At 36.9% G+C, this 19,246-nt stretch overlaps 1 protein-coding gene across 2 annotated transcripts in view; it reads left to right on the forward strand.

Annotated features, from left to right (window-relative positions):
• Positions 1 to 19,246, forward strand: part of HECTD2 (HECT domain E3 ubiquitin protein ligase 2) — a 104,423-nt gene that overhangs the window by 10,492 nt on the left and 74,685 nt on the right. For both annotated transcript variants that reach the window (XM_063710319.1, XM_004049786.5), the window contains exon 2: positions 5,079 to 5,208. Coding sequence is in view for 1 of the 2 variants with exons in the window: in XM_004049786.5 (XP_004049834.3) it covers positions 5,079 to 5,208 (130 nt within the window). In the remaining variant the exon portion in view is untranslated. The remainder of the gene's footprint in view (positions 1 to 5,078; positions 5,209 to 19,246) is intronic.

Raw genomic sequence — 19,246 nt, forward strand, 5'->3', positions numbered from 1 at the left:
CAAATATAACGTGTCAAGAGCACAATTATTTTACAAACAAGAGACTTATTAGACCAAGGAATTTTTTTCTATGTTGTTTAAGCTTTTATGATTACGAAAAAAAAAAAAAGAAAATCAGGCTGGGTGCAGTGGCTCACATTTGTAATCCCAGCACTTTGGGAGGCCAAGGCAGGTAGATCATGAGGTCAGGAATTCAAGACCAGCCTGATCAACATGGTGAAACCCCATCTCTACTAAGGATACAAAAAAAAAAAAGCTGGGCATGGTGGCATGTGCCTATAATCCCAGCTACTCAGGAGGCTGAGGCAGGAGAATCAGTAGAACCCAGGAGGCGGAGGTTGCAGTGAGCCGAGATCGTGCCACTGCACTCCAGCCTAGGCGACAGAGCAAGACTACATCTCAAAAGAAAAAAAAAAAGAAAAAAAGAAAATCAGTCTACTATGCCTCCTTTTGGCAAAAGAGAATTTATTGGAATGAGGCACATAGATTGGAAGCAGAAAGCAAAGGAAGAGAGACTGGCTGTTTTTTGTGCCTCTGCTATTCTCTTTTAGCTAGTCAGTCTTTTCTATATTCCTCTGTCTAAAATCTGGAAAGACCTCTGATTGACATACTAGGAAGCATCAATGTCCATCATTGCCAAGCCAGCTAATACATGGCTACCCTAATTGCAGATGGGTTGCCCCTTAGTTGAGTGCCTACCTCAGCTCTAGTCCACAGCCATTCCTGCACAAAGAATAACAGCAATGCTATGGGGACCATGAGTGGGGCAATTTAAATATAAGGGAACATTAGATGGCAGCCATGGTAATGTGCATAGTAGATCTTCCCTCAAACCTTTGCATTCTTCCCCCCTCAGGCTTTTTTCCCCTTCAGTAAAGCTTCTGAGTCATCCTTGCTCATTGCTTTCATTTTCTAACTTCCCATTCGTTTGTCAATTTATTTTGTATAGTCCCTGCCACCACCATTACCCTAAATCTGTTACCTCAGCTGTCCTCAAGATTCATAGTTGCCCATTTCAGTTAGGCACATTTTAGACCTAACCACTCTTCATTATTTAACATTATTGACCTTTTTTTTTTCTTGAAACTTTATCCTCCCATATTTTTAACACATCACTTTCTTCTGGATTTCTTTGGTCATTCATTCTTAATCTCCTTTGCCAGCTCACATCATACATGCCAATATTTCCCACAGTTCCGTCCTTATATTATCAGGTGTGTCCAATCTTTTGGCTTCCCTGGGCCACATTGGAAGAATTGTCTTGTGTCACACATAAAATACACTAACACAAACTATGGCTGATGATCTAAAAAGAAAAAATCACAAAAAAATATTTATAATGTTTTAAGAAAGTTTATGAATTTGTGTTGGGCCACATTCAAAGCCATCCTGGGCTGCATGCACCCTGGGGGCTGTGGGTTGGACAAGCTTGTTGTAGGTTTTCTGTTGCTATATTACAATAACCCTGTTATAAAAATTCATTATTTCATCATGCGAAGCATACTTTTGCCTAGTGAGCATTGGTTCCTTTAGTAGTTACTCACAAATCATGTTGATAAAACCCAGTCTAGAATTTTCTTCAAAGATGCCCTCTTCTATACAGTGAGGTGTCAAAATATGCCTATTCTTCTGAAATTTGAAGAAAGCATTTTACATTGTTTATTTCACTTACTTTATAATTTATGGGAGGGTTTGTTCATTTTCATTATGCTTCAGACTTACACCTGAAATCGCTGTTAACAATTTGGTCATTTCTTGGCCCAGGCTGTCATTCCTCTTCATTCCCTATTATTACTATCTCTATTCAAATTTCATGTCTTCCAGTAGGCCTGGTTTAGCTTCCAGTATTTCTGCCCTTTATTCTATTCCCTAGACTGCTACCATAGTGATTTTTTTCTAAAATACAGATATGATCATGTCATTTCTTGCTTAGAAGTCCTCAATGATTTTTCTCTATCTCTGTTCAGGATAGAATCTATACTCTGTAGCCTGAAGGCCTCATAATATGGCCACTACCTACCTTCCCAGTCATATCTTGCTGGACCATTCTCCCTTTCTGATTCTATATTCCAACTTCACTGCTCCCTAAATCCTACTGTTGCTTAGTCTTAGATAACGTTCATGACAGTTGTCAATGAAAAAATGCCTTCTATGTGTTAAATTATTGTAGATATTTACAGCTAAGTTAACAAAGGTCTGTTGCTGAGGGACCATTTATTATACAAGCACGGCTAACCTTATTTTACAAATTGGTTACTTTCTTATAACTGTCAAATTTGTGTGTCCAATTTGGCATTTGTTCGCACTATTATTAAGATTTTCTGACAACAAAATATACAAATAAGCAAACTTAGCCCCAGTCATTAATAAAATTCTTATTTAAGCATCCTAATACATATAAGGAATGATTTACTTTTTCAAATATGTAACCTGTTTATATTTCATTTTCCTAATCAACACACCAGTTTTGTGTACCTGAACAAATTGCTTTAATTTACCAATATTATGCAAATTACATAATTTACTGACTATTTTATGGAAAGGTATTGTGTATCACTGTCTTACCTCTCTTTTCAATTTTCTGTCTTATCTTTGAGACTGTAAATCCACTAGACATTAGAACTGATAGTTGTTGAATAACTGTTAATTGAATTCTTAATTTTTATTGTTTGGAGATCCCACAAGTGAACTAAGCAATATTCTTTGAGACTTCTTTTATTAAGAAGAGGTGAAGGAAGGGGGAAGAAAAGAAAATGTTAGTCTTTCCTAGATGGCTTAGGACATCGAAGTTTCCCTAAAGTACACTTAGTTGTTCTGCTTATGTAATATTCTCTGGTTAGGTGAATTGCTCCTAAAGCGATTAAATTTAACTCAACATACATCTATAAAAGTAGAGATTACATCAGCCACAAAGGGTTGTTGTGAAAATAGGCTGATGTGTTCAACACACCTACTGTCACATGCTAAACCCTTAATTAGTGACAGCTGCTATAGTGGGAGACTGTAATATAAGTGTTAAGAATACAGATTTCATGGTCATTCAAACTGGAGTTTGAATCCTGGCTTCCCATTTATCAGCTCTGTGAACATGGGCATGGAAATTCAATTTCCTCATCTATAAAATGGGGCGTAAATACATATAGGAATGTTATAATGTATTAAAGTAGGTACTGTATTAGTAGGTGTATAACAAGTACTCAACAAATGACTTGTTTCCTAACACAGAAATATTAACCCAGACATTACTGAGCTGAAATCTGGCCAAGAATCAAGGACCAAGCAAAAACAAATTACAATAAAATCTATGAACAGGCAAAAATGTCACACCAAAAAAATGCATATGTGTTTTTACTTTACTCATGGAAGTGTCCCTCAGGTTCCCATGTAGTGTCCATTACATCTCCATTGCTTGTTAGGTCACTTTAGGTGAGTCTCAGACAGTTCCACTTTCCTTTCTGTGAAATGAAGTAGTTAACTAATTTCTAGAAGTCTCTTAATTCTAGAGACTTTTTAATTCTATGTGTATAGTGTCTGAAATTTATTCTCTTTGGGCTCTTAGTTTCTTTAAAAAGTAAATTTAAAGTGTAGCACCTATGCACAAGATTCACTGTATGACAAGCTCTGTGATGAACTTCTAGTCCAGCATGAAGGGCCAACATTAAAATGATTATAATTTTAGTGGAACAATGTAAATAAATTACAAGAATAAATAAGAATGATTGGTTTTATAGAAATGGTGAACACTGGAAAAAGCTTCAGAAACAAGTTGTGATAGGCTATTCTGCAGTTACAAATTAGCCCCAAGTTTCAGTGTTTGAAAACTATTAAGGTTTATTATTGCTAATGATATAGTCTAACATTGGTCAGGATTGGCTCTGTTTCACATAGTCACTCAAGAACCCAAGCTAACAGATGCTCTAACATGTCAACTCAGCCTGGATGGTTGCCACAGTCGAGGAAAAGAGAGAAGAGCTAGAGTTTTGCCCCAGTCTTAAATGCATTGGTACTTTCTGACTCAGAAATGACAGACGTCATTTCCACTTGTGGCCTGTTAGAATGAATCAGATGGCTCTACCTAACTGTAAGAGAATGGGGAATTTAGTGAGCATAAATGCTTCTGCTATATTATATGAGTGAATTCTGAAAAGGTAAATGGCAATCAGTCTGGTGAATTAAGAAGGAGGAGATGAAAAAGAAACTCTTCCTCTACTGTGAAAGTGAAGACGTTACCTTTAGAATTTAAAAGTGGATGTTAAAGAAGTTAACTGCTGTATTCTCTTAAGCATCTGGAAATTGGAACATAGTATAAAAAGATCCCAGAGAGCTGAGAATAAGCCCTGAGGCAGCTCTATAGTTTAATCTTGCTCTTCAAAGTATGTGTGAAGATTTTTTATATAATTACAAAATACTGATTAATTAAATAAGTACTATGAATTTTATAGAGTTGTTATTTTGTAAAAGATGTGATAATTGTTAGATTCCATGTTTTAGAAGATTGCTATTACCTGTGCCTAAGGATCCCAAGTGCTTAGCACTACTTCTAAAAAAAAATGCTGGTATGCCCAATCACAGTGCTTAGAAAAACATAAACTCTAAAGGGTTATCTTTTTACCTGAACTTGTAAAGTTGCATCAAATGAGAGGATAGCCTTCAGTGAATCAGCCTGTAAGGTATCACATGCATCCTATTTATTAAAAATAATATTTATGGAGGTCACAAAAATAGTATTTAAATACACAGTTAAAATAGTAGTTAACATTAAAGGAGGGTGTATAATGTGCAAGGAACAATGCTAATTATGTGCATTATCTCTGTTAAATCTTACAGTAACTCTATAAGATAGGTACTGTTGTTATTCCCATTTCCAAACTTCTCAATTTGTAATTGGATACATAATAAGGCTGTTTTATATATGAGACAGTTAAGTCCTAGAAAAGGTAAGTCAAATTTATATACGTTTTTATCTATTATCTACTCGTCATCAAATTAAAATCTCTTATAAATGTTTGTGATTTTTGCAATAAAATAATTTATAGGTAGTAGGAAGTATACTGCAATGTTAACTTTTCTGTTTTTAGGGTTTGGACAGAGGAGCCAAAGGCCAAATTTCCACTTTCAGCAGTTTTATTTCAGCTGTTAGCCCGAAGAAAGAAGCTGCTGAAAACAGAAGTTCACCTGCACATCTTGTTTTCCCTAACATCAAGAATGGTAAATAATTTTTAAATATATTTTGGCTAAAAGTATATTTTTAAATTATTTTTAAAAGCAGACATTAATTATTCAGCATTGTTCTGATAGGTCTAGTTAATACAACAAAAAGAAGCTGTATACATATTTACCAGAAGCAGCAAAATCTTTATTTTTAGGTGAATGTTACCTAGAGTAAGAGAATGAAATACAAAACTCGTGAATAATAAGCAAATTTGATTAAAGAGGTGGCTACATTATAAATAAAATAATATACATATATTTTCTATATTATATAAATGTATGTATACAAATATGTAATGGACATCCCATATTTGAGCAATAATCAATTAGAAGACTTTATGGAAAATATATGAAATACATAAAAATAAACCTAAAAGGAAATGTATAAAATCTATTTGGAGAAAGCTATAAAACTGTTATCTAAAGACCAAAAGGTAGTTTGAATGGAAAAGCTTATAGATGTTATAAAGATATAACATAGGTAAAAAGATAAATGGAAAAAATATACATTATTTATAGTAGTGATATTGGAAGCAATCTATATTAGTTAACTAAATTATGTTAATCTATACTGCAAATACTATGCTTCTATTAAGAAGAATATGATATGTATGTAAAGTGACTAGGAGAAATGCCCACAATACATTGTAAAGTGAAAAAAGTAAGTTACATCATTATAGGTAGAATATGAATCCAACGTTTTTAAGTGCAGGGAATCCTTTTGTACTTTGAGCATAGAGGGGTGCTTACCGATCTGTTAATGGTTTCCTCAGGGAGGTAGAATTGTGTATATAGTATTAATGTTTCTTATGTAACTCTATATTGTTTTATCACGGGAAATGTACATTACTTAAATACTTCTAAGTGCCACTCACTTTGTAACAAGACAAAACAAACCTTTAAAGGTTTAAATGCCCCTCACACCCTAACCAAACAAAACAAACCTAGAAATATTTAAGGACATGGTTTCTGGTAAATCACCCATGTCCATAAGCTGCACGTGGTATAAATTATTCTTGCATAGAGATTTTCTGTTTGACACTCTAAGCCAGTGCTAGACCTATTCTACATTCTTATAGGTTAGTATTTATATTGCCTCATTTTTGAACATTTGCCTTTGATAACTTCTTTCTTTTATTTGCATACAAACACACACACACACACACACACACACACACAAGCACACACGCACCCCTCCGTCACGCCAATATTGCCGTAAGGAGGCACCTTTGAGTTCACACTCTGATTTCTATCTACTCCATTATTTCTATACTAATATCTTGATCTCTGAAGTCAGTTTGCCAACTCGTATGCCTACAAGTTTTTGATTGGCCTTATTGACTCTCAATATGGTCCACTTATTTGAGCTTCCATCAATGTGTGCTTCCCTCTCATCTGTGCCAGTCTTGTGGAATCTGGACTTAACCCAACTTGAACTTGGGGTATTTTTTTTTATTATTATACTTTAAGTTTTAGGGTACATGTGCACAATGTGCAGGTTAGTTATGTATACATGTGCCATGCTGGTGTGCTGTACCCATTAACTCGTCATCTAGCATTAGGTATATCTCCTAATGCTATCCCTCCCCCCTCCCCCCACCCCACAACAGTCCCCAGAGTGTGATGTTCCCCTTCCTGTGTCCATGTGTTCTCATTGTTCAATTCCCATCTATGAGTGAGAACATGCGGTGTTTGGTTTTTTGTCCTTGCGATAGTTTACTGAGAATGATGATTTCCAGTTTCATCCATGTCCCTACAAAGGACATGAACTCATCATTTTTTATGGCTGCATAGTATTCCATGGTGTATATATGCCACATTTTCTTAATCCAGTCTATCATTGTTGGACATTTGGGTTGGTTCCAAGTCTTTGCTATTGTGAATAGTGCTGCAATAAACATACGTGTGCATGTGTCTTTATAGCAGCATGATTTATAGTCCTTTGGGTATATACCCAGTAATGGGATGGCTGGGTCAAATGGTATTTCTAGTTCTAGATCCCTGAGGAATCGCCACACTGACTTCCACAATGACTGAACTAGTTTACAGTCCCACCAACAGTGTAAGAGTGTTCCTGTTTCTCCACATCCTCTCCAGCACCTGTTGTTTCCTGACTTTTTAATGATTGCCATTCTAACTGGTGTGAGATGGTATCTCATTGTGGTTTTGATTTGCATTTCTCTGATGGCCAGTGATGATCATTTTTTCATGTGTTTTTTGGCAGCGTAAATGTCTTCTTTTGAGAAGTGTCTGCTCATATCCTTTGCCCACTTTTTGATGGGGTTGTTTGTTTTTTTCTTGTAAATTTGTTTGAGTTCATTGTAGATTCTGGGTATTAGCCCTTTGTCAGATGAGTAGGTTGTGAAAATTTTCTCCCATTTTGTAGGTTGCGAAAATTTTCTCCCATTTTGTAGGTTGCCTGTTCACTCTGATGGTAGTTTCTTTTGCTGTGCAGAAGCTCTTTAGTTTAATTAGATCCCATTTGTCAATTTTGGCTTTTGTTGCCATTGCTTTTGGTGTTTTAGACATGAAGTCCTTGCCCATGCCTATGTCCTGAATGGTACTGCCTAGGTTTTCTTCTAGGGTTTTTATGGTTTTAGGTCTAACATTTAAGTCTTTAGTCCATCTCCAATTAATTTTTGTATAAGGTGTAAGGAAGGGATCCAGTTTCATCTTTCTACATATGGCTAACCAGTTTTCCCAGCACCATTTATTAAATAGGGAATCCTTTCCCCATTGCTTGTTTTTCTCAGGTTTGTCAAAGATCAGATAGTTGTAGATATGCGGTGTTATTTCTGAGGGCTCTGTTCCGTTCCATTGATCTATATCTCTGCTTTGGTACCAGTACCATGCTGTTTTGGTTACTGTAGCCTTGTAGTATAGTTTGAAGTCAGGTAGTGTGATGCCTCCAGCTTTGTTCTTTTGGCTTAGGATTGACTTGGCGATGCGGGCTCTTTTTTGGTTCCATATGAACTTTAAAGTAGTTTTTTCCAATTCTGTGAAGAAAGTCATTGGTAGCTTGATGGGGATGGCATTGAATCTGTAAATTACCTTGGGCAGTATGGCCATTTTCACAATATTGATTCTTCCTACCCATGAGCATGGAATGTTCTTCCATTTGTTTATATCCTCTTTTATTTCATTGAGCACTGGTTTGTAGTTCTCCTTGAAGAGTTCCTTCACATCCCTTGTAAGTTGGATTCCTAAGTATTTTATTCTCTTTGAAGCAATTGTGAATGGGAGTTCACTCATGATTTGGCTCTCTGTTTGTCTGTTATTGGTGTATAAGAATGCTTGTGATTTTTGTACATTGATTTTGTATCCTGAGACTTTGCTGAAGTTGCTTATCAGCTTAAGGAGATTTTGGGCTGAGACAATGGGGTTTTCTAGATATACAATCATGTCATCTGCAAACAGGGACCATTTGACTTCCTCTTTTCCTAATTGAATACCGTTTATGTCCTTCTCCTGTCTAATTGCCCTGGCCAGAACTTCCAACACTATGTTGAATAGGAGTGGTGAGAGAGGGCATCCCTGTCTTGTGCCAGTTTTCAAAGGGAATGCTTCCAGTTTTTGCCCATTCAGTATGATATTGGCTGTGGGTTTGTCATAGATAGCTCTTATTATTTTGAGATATGTCCCATCAATACCTAATTTATTGAGAGTTTTTAGCATTAAGCGTTGTTGAATTTTGTCAAAGGCCTTTTCTGCATCTATTGAGATAATCATGTGGTTTTTGTCTTTGGCTCTGTTTATATGCTGGATTACATTTATTGATTTGCATATATTGAACCAGGCTTGCATCCCAGGGATGAAGCCCACTTGATCATGGTGGAGAAGCTTTTTGATGTGCTGCTGGATTCGGTGTGCCAGTATTTTATTGAGGATTTTTGCATCAATGTTCATTGAGGATATTGGTCTAAAATTCTCTTTTTTGGTTGTGTCTCTGCCCGGCTTTGGTATCAGGATGATGCTGGCCTCATAAAATGAGTTAGGGAGGATTCCCTCTTTTTCTATTCATTGGAATAGTTTCAGAAGGAATGGTACCAGTTCCTCCTTGTACCTCTGGTAGAATTCGGCTGTGAATCCATCTGGTCCTGGACTCTTTTTGGTTGGTAAGCTATTGATTATTGCCACAATTTCAGATCCTGTTATTGGTCTATTCAGAGATTCAACTTCTTACTGGTTTAGTCTTGGCAGAGTGTATGTGTCGAGGAATTTATCCATTTCTTCTAGATTTTCTAGTTTATTTGCGTAGAGGTGTTTGTAGTATTCTCTGATGGTAGTTTGTATTTCTGTGGGATCAGTGGTGATATCCCCTTTATCATTTTTTATTGCATCTATTTGATTCTTCTCTCTTTTTTTCTTTATTAGTCTTGCTAGCGGTCTATCAATTTTGTTGATCCTTTCAAAAAACCAGCTCCTGGATTCATTAATTTTTTGAAGGGTTTTTTGTGTGTCTATTTCCTTCAGTTCTTCAGTTCTGCTCTGATTTTAGTTATTTCTTGCCTTCTGCTAGCTTTTGAATGTGTTTGCTCTTGTTTTTCTAGTTCTTTTAACTGTGATGTTAGGGTGTCAATTTTGGATCTTTCCTGCTTTCTCTTGTGGGCATTTAGTGCTATAAATTTCCCTCTACACACTGCTTTGAATGTGTCCCAGAGATTCTGGTATTTTGTGTCTTTGTTCTCGTTGGTTTCAAAGAACATCTTTATTTCTGCCTTCATTTCGTTATGTACCCAGTAGTCATTCAGGAGTAGGTTGTTCAGTTTCCATGTAGTTGAGCAGTTTTGAGTGAGATTCTTAATCCTGAGTTCTAGTTTGATTGCACTGTGGTCTGAGAGACAGTTTGTTATAATTTCTGTTCTTTTACATTTGCTGAGGAGAGCTTTACTTCCAAGTATGTGGTCAATTTTGGAATAGGTGTGGTGTGGTGTTGAAAAAAATGTATATTCTGTTGATTTGGGGTGGAGAGTTCTGTAGATGTCTATTAGGTCCGCTTGGTGCAGAGCTGAGTTCAATTCCTGGGTATCCTTGTTAACTTTCTGTCTCGTTGATCTGTCTAATGTTGACAGTGGGGTGTTAAAGTCTCCCATCATTATTGTGTGGGAGTCTTAAGTCTCTTTGTAGGTCACTCAGGACTTGCTTTATGAATCTGGGTGCTCCTGTATTGGGTGCATATATATTTAGGATAGTTAGCTCTTCTTGTTGAATTGATCCCTTTACCATTATGTAATGGCCTTCTTTGTTTCTTTTGATCTTTGTTGGTTTAAAGTCTGTTTTATCAGAGACTAGGATTGCAACCCCTGCCTTTTTTTGTTTTCCATTTGGTTGGTAGATCTTCCTCCCTCCTTTTATTTTGAGCCCATGTGTGTCTCTGCATGTGAAATGGGTTTCCTGAATACAGCACACTGATGGGTCTTGACTCTTTATCCAATTTGCCAGTCTGTGTCTTTTAATTGGAGTATTTAGTCTGTTTACATTTAAAGTTAATATTGTTATGTGTGAATTTGATCCTGTCATTATGATGTTAGCTGGTTATTTTGCTTGTTAGTTGATGCAGTTTCTTCCTAGTCTTGATGGTCTTTACATTTTGGCATGATTTTGCAGCGGCTGGTACCGGTTGTGCCTTTCCATGTTTAGTGCTTCCTTCAGGAGCTCTTTTAGGGCAGGCCTGGTGGTGACAGAATCTCTCAGCATTTGCTTGTCTGTAAAGTATTTTATTTCTCCTTCACTTATGAAGCTTAGTTTGGCTGGAGATGAAATTCTGGGTTGAAAATTCTTTTCTTTAAGAATGTTGAATATTGGCCCCCACTCTCTTCTGGCTTGTAGAGTTTCTGCTGAGAGATCTGCTGTTAGTCTGATGGGCTTCCCTTTGTGGGTAACCCAACGTTTCTCTCTGGCTTCCCTTAACATTTTTTCCTTCATTTCAACTTTGGTGAATCTGACAATTATGTGTCTTGGAGTTGCTCTTCTCGAGGAGTATCTTTGTGGAGTTCTCTGTATTTCCTGAATCTGAATGTTGGCCTGCCTTGCTAGATTGGGGAAGTTCTCCTGGATAATATCCTGCAGAGTGTTTTCCAACTTGGTTCCATTCTCCCCGTCACTTTCAGGTACACCAGTCAGACATAGATTTGGTCTTTTCACATAGTCCCATATTTCTTGGAGGCTTTGTTCGTTTCTTTTTATTCTTTTTTCTCTAAACTTCCCTTCTCGCTTCATTTCATTCATTTGATCTTCCATCACTGGAAAGATACCCATTCTTCCAGTTGATCGCATTGGCTCCTGAGGCTTCTGCATTCTTCACGTGATTCTCGAGCCTTGGCTTTCAGCTCCATCAGCTCCTTTAAGCACTTCTGTGTATTGCTTATTCTAGTTATACATTCGTCTAAAATTTTTTCAAAGTTTTTAACTTCTTTGCCTTTGGTTTGAATTTCCTCCTGTAGCTCGGAGTAGTTTGATTGTCTGAAGCCTTCTTCTCTCAACTCTTCAAAGTCATTCTCCGTCCAGCTTTGTTCCATTACTGGTGAGGAACTGCGAACTTGGGGTATTTGCATAAATGACCCTGACTCTTGATGAGTAGACCTTTTAGCAGACTTCCTTTATCTTATTAGAACTCCTGGTACTGAATTTTCCTAGCTGTTCTATCTGGATGCCACCTGAATTCAGGTGTGGCATGGAGTTTATTTGTTAAGGGCACTGCAGAGTAATTCTTTTATTGAATAGAAAGTTAGACTACATCTTCCAAATGTAAGCATGTTTATAGTTCCTTGATGTTTTGGGAAGCCTCTCTTACTTGCCAATAAGATTGTTTTTTCAAAGATGCCTCATTCTTGGCAGTTATTATAATTTTCCTCCCTCTTCTCTGGTAGTAGGACCTATGCTGGGTATTCTCTAACAGCTTGTTTCCCCGTCTGATCTTCAAGTGATATTAGGGAAACTGCAGAAACCCAGCGTGGGTTCACCTAACAGCTGAGGAATGCCTTTCCTCCCTGTGGATCACATGACTAGGTATGCCTGTCAAATTGGCTGTCCTTTTAAAAATAAGTGAGAAGTGTAGGAGTTTTACCTACTGTAACAGCTGCTAGTGATGATATCTCTTCAGAGAAACAACCTGGATGATAAATGATAGAGGAGAGGAGGTTAGCACTACATCCTCCCTTACTCTCTTGTGTCTTCCTTTTTAAAGTTATGATGCCCCTTTCACACTTAATTGAAACATTTTTAAGTAGCACAGAATATCTTTAAAAGAAATGAAGCAATTCTTCCCCAAACTTTTAAAAAAAAAATCTTTCCAGCCTAGGTAGTTCAGAAAAGAGTAGCTATGAACTCTGACATTTACCTTGAGAGCAAGCTCATAGCCAACTCAGCCCATTTCATGAGTTTAGTAGAACCTTGATATGACATAATGAATTCTGTAGTTTTTACACCCCCTGGAGAAAAGCATACTGTGATCTTTGTCACTCTGAAATAGCCAGGGAAGAACAAGTGGTCTTCAGCTGAAATCGCAATTGGATCTGTGTGTGAGTCCTGTGATCTTCACAGGTCAAGTACTCCAGAGTTTTACATTTTCTCTAAGAGCAACTTGAGGGGCAGGTGTTAGAAGAAGCATAGCACAGGGCTTGCTATTTGCAGAAAGCAAAGGACTTGCCACGTAAGGATTCCTACCTTAGAAGAAGTATTTTCAAGGCCCAAATAACTCCATCTACAGGTTTCCTTAAAGAATGAACTGATTTTAGACTAAATCTCTAAGATCTTTCCCTAGGTCAGAGTGGGTAACTTGGATTTGACTTTTCTTAACTCTTCCTATGGGAAGAGTTATTTTTTCTTTTTTATATTAAAGATAACTTTTTATTGAATAGGTAACACATCTATGTGTTTCAAAAGTCAAAACTATAAAAATAAATATGTTTCAGACATCTCACTTTCACTCTCTTTTCTGTTATCTCTTGTATTCTTTCCTGTGGTTTTTTATGCAAATGCAAGCAAATATAAATAAATATTCTCATTTTCCACCTTTGGTAGGTAACTATGTATGCATTGTCCAGAACCTTGCTTTTTGTCCAGTTCATGTATTCTAGATATCTTTCTGTATCAGTACATAGAAAACTTCTTTATTATTTTTTACAAATATATTCCATTGTATTGGATGTGCATTTGTATTGAAGTAAGTAAACTGGATTTATTTACTCAGATCCCTATTAAAATAAATGATTTGTGTTCATTATTTTGTTATTGCAGACAGTGCCACAATGAATGACTCTGTACATATGTCGCTTTGTTCATCTGCAGGTTTATCTATAGGATATTTCTAGATGTGGGGTTGTTGGGCCCAGGAGTAAATGCATGTACAGTCTCCTTGAGTTTGAATCCATCTGTTTGTTTCCAGGACCTAGCATTCGTGGTGCATGTAGTCTATACTTAGTTAATAATTTACTGAATAAGGTAATGAATGGAAGGCACTTTTTCTGGGTTTCTGGCATGCTTACCCTGTTGGAATGTCAAACCCATCTCAAGGCTGTAATAAATTCTGTAAGATATGTCCAGATTAAGACATCTGTTTCACTAAAGATAACTTTATAGAGAGGGGACTTTCAAATATTTCTATAACTAGGCTCATAAAAGAACATTTCACCCTTGCTTTTATTACAGTTTTATAAACACACATCATTGAACTTAGTAAAAAGTACATCTCTAAAATCTAATGAATGTATTTGCTTTATTTGGCTCTGATGGCTAAAGTCCTGTGAGTCAGACTTTTTTTTCCTGTCTTTCTTCCTTTCTCTCTCCCACCTTCAATTTTATTTTTTGCCAAATGTTCAGAAAAGTCATCCTATAGACAATGATGTAAAAACCACTTGTTATGACTAATCCATTCTGGTCTTTCCTTGTTTCAGCTGCCTGCCACTACTGAAGCAGTCATAAGCAGTACCAAAGTACTAAACTGATACAGGGATCCTTCAACTTGTAGCTCATTTATTATTACCTGGCTGGTACTCACACGTTGTCAGTTAAGAACTGAGTCTTTGACTCAACTACTACCTGTAACCACCAACGTGACCTTAAACAGATAACTTAGCCCTCTTGTTTTTTATTTTGTCAAAACATTTATAGAATGAGGAAATTGGGCATGTTGAGTCGTAAAGTGCCATTTTACACCTATGTTTTATTATTTAAATGGTTAATTTTCCACTATATTGATTTTGCTTGATGCTTGTTGAATTTTTTTTGTTCTTCTTTTTTTGGGACATCTTATAGTTTAATGGCTCCTACACCCATGTGAATTTAGTTTTCCATTTTATTATTTGTTTTTATACATAGTATAAGGTTTGGCATTGTTCAATAGTGGGAATAACATGAGTTTTGTAGCTTCTCAGGCTGGGTTTGAATTCTGGCTCTGTAACATACAAACTGTACAATCCTAGAAAATTTATTTAACCTCTCTGTGCTTATTTTCTCATCTGTAAAACTGGGTGATAAAGAAGCTACCTTATGAAGCTGTAAAGATATGTATGAAAGCATTTAAAAAGTATTTAATTCTATATCTTAGGAAGTTCAGTACATGTTATGACAATGTATGTAGATGAGCAGTTTAGTTGTGGAGGAAGGTATCATGGGGCAGGAACATTACTCTTAGCAACTGATGGCACACATTTTAAAAATCCAAAATGTGTTATACATGCAGAAGACTATAATCAACATTTCTATACATTTTAATAATAAAATTAAAACCCAAGAACTCAGCAATCAAGAGCACTACTGGCACTATAAAAGCCCCAGGGAACCCACCCCAATCACTTTGCCCTACACTTCTGTCCAGAGGTTAACTATTGTTCCCTTTTTTATAGTTCCCTCTGTGTGAATGAGTCCTGAGAAACAAAGGACACCTCTTGGGACATGTGGCAGAGCTGCAGTTGAGACTATTAGATGTCTGTCAGAAAGACTCCTCCAACTGTCAAGAGTACTATAGGTTCAATCTGTGAGGTGACCTGAGTGTCCTCAGCTGAGTCAGCAGAGAAAGAGGAGAGCAGGGACTTCATGACCCCGCTGGCAAGCCAGGAATAAGAAGTAGGCTCATCTGTACATTCTGTCTTCAGTTAAAAAAGAGTACAAAGGCAGTCAGGGTCTTGGTGATGACGAGTATCAACATTTCTAAATTTCAGGCCACTCAGTTCCAGTCTTTGTGGAGTGCAGCTCCCACCTCAGGCCGCTGTGATTCCTGTTCCTTTGAATCAGATGTCTCTCTACCTCTGTCTCTGTCTCTCTCGAAGCTTGTTGAGCCATCTCTTATCTTGGAAGTTTTGAAATTGCACAGTGTTGTGCCTTGGTGTGGGGTTTGTATTCATCCGTTGTGCTATATACTCGGTCTAGCAGCTTCATGTCCTTAAATTCCAGAAAATTTTCTTGAATTATTTTGTTGATGATTTTCTCTCCTCTGTTTTTTCTATCCTTTCTTTCTGGATCTCCTGTTATTCAAAAGCCAGACTTTCTGGACTCCTAAATTTTCTTTTTTACTTGCATTTCTCTTCTCTTTTGCTTTATGATTTAGGGAGTATTCTCAAAACTCTTCTATTGAGTATCTTACTTCTGCTATTATGCCTTTAATTGTGAAGAATTTTTTCCCCTCTGAATCTTTCTTTTTTATAGTACCCTTTTATTTCATGGGTATACTATCTTTTATTCCTCTGAGAAAGCTAGTAATAAGTTTAAAAATTTTTTTCTTTTCCCTGCATGGTGTCTGATTCTTCCACGTTGCTTTTGTCTGTTTGTTTTGGTCTCTGTCCTCCATATTGGAGGCTGTCATCAGAAGTTTGGTAGTCTTTGATTTTCTGCTCATGGTTAATGAGGGAACCAAGATGGATGATTGGAAGGTGAGGCATAAATAAGATTTGTTAACCATAAGCTTTATTATGAGGCGATTTGGGTAGCCTGTTGATTGAGGAACCCTGATGTCCACGTCTTTAGTTATTTCTTCTTAGCCTAATCAGATTCCCCACGAAAGTGTCTTCCAGTCTTCTGTCTGAGGGAGGGGCAGGGTAAGTATTCTGTTTGTGGGGAGAAGGAGATTGGGAGTCTTTCTTGATTGGTCAATCACTTAGTATTCAGTAATTAGTTGTTTACTGCCACTATGTCTTGGTATAGTTTTTATAACCTCATCTGTGTCTGGCATTCCCTAGTCCAAAGCACCTCTTTTTTACCCTCTCCAAATAATAGGAATTTCCAGACTTTTGCTTGGGTAGGGATGGAGGAGGGATAGTCATGTAGTGGCAAGGGAGAGATCTAGGGAGCTAACTTTTTATTCAGTTTTTACCATAGTTCTTATTTTTGCCTTCCCCCTTATATTCCCAGTTCCTGATTCTGTGCCCTTTAAGAATTCTGCAGTATAAATCAGTTACTTTGTGATTTCCTTATTGGGGCTTGGTATTTAGCTGTCTCAGGTCTACTAAACCAATTTTCACTGACATCTCTGCTTCCTAGTTTTTTTTTACCTTTGAGGCTATGGCTATTTCACCTGTTCTGTTTGTCCTTATAGACTTATATCTTTAAAACAACAACAGAATCTTTTACTGTAGTTAAAGTGGAATTTCGGGAGGAATTAAAATATGCTCAGTCTGACATCTTAACCTGAAAAACCTCCCTTTGTTTCTTTAACAGATAAGGAGTATGAGATTCTGAGAGATTATGTGATTTCTGTTTATACATGTTCCAGTATCTATTGAATATATAATAGTAAACCTCCCCTAAACTTAGTGGCTTAAAATACCAGCAATGTTTATTTTATTCACAAATACGTAATTTGTGTGGGGATCAGTGGGGAAAGCTCGTCTTGGTTCTCCTGAGCATTAGCTGAGGGGGCTTGAATACTGAGAGCTGGAATCACCTGAAGGCTTGATCATTCCCATGCCTGATGATTGATGCTGGTTGTAGGCTTGGACCTTAGATGAAACACCTACATATGGCCTTTTTCAGGTGGCTCTTGGCATCCTCACAGCATGGTGACGGAATTCCAAAGACAAACATCTCGAAAGAGAGAGCCAAGCACAAATGTTATTGCCTTTTAATAACCTACTCATGCAGCTTCACTTCTGCCACTTTTGTTGATTAGCAAGGAGTCATTAAGCCTGGCTTATATTCAAAAGGAGGCAAATTAGACTCCATCCTTTGTTGGGGGGAGTATAAAATAATGTACAGACATAATGTAGATCCAGAAAAAGAAAAAGAAGACAAGTTTGGTTGGATGGTTGTTCTTTTTTTTTTTTTTGGTTGTTTTGTTTTTTTGTTGTTGTTGTTTTCAGATATTTTCTTATACCGTGTTTAAGGTAGAAATTCATAATTAAAAATCAGTTTTTTATAATAGATGACGTATACATTGTAAGTTTCCATACTTCCTGAATTTCTCTATTACAGGCCGTTATCTAGGTCACACTATTAGAGAATTTTAAAACTTTTTGGTAGGTTTATGAGTCTTTTCCATTTTGTTCTTGAATAGTTGTAGAGATGAAAGTGATCTAAGAAATGATATAAACTAGTGGTTTTTAAACTTATTTTTGTTCTTGTTTTTGATTGTGACAAAACACTTTTTTTAAAAAAACAATTTATTAGAGCATAATTATATTAAGCAGAGTTGCTGTGAGTAAACCTATTCATTCAGCACCATTCCCCTCAGGTAGACCTTGAAGTTCTTTTTTGAAACCTTAGGAACAATTGACTTAAGCCATCTTTTTTTTTTTAAGTTCTGGGATACATGTGCAGAACGTGCAAGTTTGTTTCATAGGTATACACGTGCAATGGTGGTTGCCTGCACCCATCAACCCGTCATCTACATTAAGTATTTCTCCTAATGCTATCCCTTCCCTAGTCCCCCACTCACTGACAGGTCCTGGTGTGTGATGTTCCCCTTCCTGTGTCCATGTGTTCTCATTGTTCAACTGCCACTTATGAGTGAGAACATGCAGTGTTTGGTTTTCTATTCCTGTGTTAGTTTGCCGAGAATGATGGTTTCCAGCTTCATCCATGTCCCTGCAAAGGACATGAACTCATCCCTCTTTATGGCTGCATAGTATTCCATGGTGCATATGTGCCATATTTTCTTTATCCAGTCCATCATTGATGGGCATTTGGGTTGGTTCCCAGTCTTTGCTATTGCAAACAGTGCTGTAATAAACATATGTGTGTGTGTCTTGATAGTAGAATTATTTATCTTCCTTTGGGTATATACCCATTAATGGGATTGCTGGGTCAAATGGTATTTCTGGTTGTAGATCCTTGAGGAATCGCCACACTGTCTTCCACAATGGTTGAACTAATTTACACTCCCACCAGCAGTGTAAAAGCATTCTTGTTTCTCCACATCCTCTCCAGCATTTGTTGTTTCCTGACTTTTTACTGATCGCCATTCTAACTGGCACGAGATGGTATCTCATTGTGGTTTTGATTTGCATTTCTCTAATGACGAGTGATGATGAGCTTTTTTTCATATGTTTGTTGGCTACATAAATGTCTTCTTTTGAGAAGTGTCTGTTCATATCCTTTGCCCACTTTTTGATGGAGTAGGTTGATTTTTCTTGCAAATTTGTTTAAGTTCCTTGTAGATTTTGGATGTTAGCCCTTTGTCAGATGGATAGATTGCAAACATTTTCTCCATTCTGTAGGTTGCCTCTTCACTCTGATGATAGTTTCTTTTGCTGTGCAGGAGCTGTTTAGTTTAATTAGATGCCATTTGTCAATTTTGGCTTTTGTTAGCATTGCTTTTGATGTTTTAGTCATCAAGTCTTTGCCCACGCCTATGTCCTGAATGGTATTGCCTAGGTTTTCTTCTAGGGTTTTTATGGTTTTAGGTTTTATGTTTAAGTCTTTAATTCATCTTGAGTTAATTTTTGTATGAGGTGTAAGGAAGGATTCCAGTTTCAGTTTTCTGCATATGGCTAGCCAGTTTTCCCAGCACCATTTATTAAATAGGGAATCCTTTCCCCATTGGTTGTTTTTGTCAGATTTGTCAAAGATCAGATTATTGTAGATGTGTGGCATTATTTCTGAG

The sequence above is a fragment of the Gorilla gorilla genome, chromosome 8 (genome assembly GCF_029281585.2).
Source record: "Gorilla gorilla gorilla isolate KB3781 chromosome 8, NHGRI_mGorGor1-v2.1_pri, whole genome shotgun sequence".
In the NCBI taxonomy this organism is placed as follows: Eukaryota; Metazoa; Chordata; class Mammalia; order Primates; family Hominidae; genus Gorilla; species Gorilla gorilla.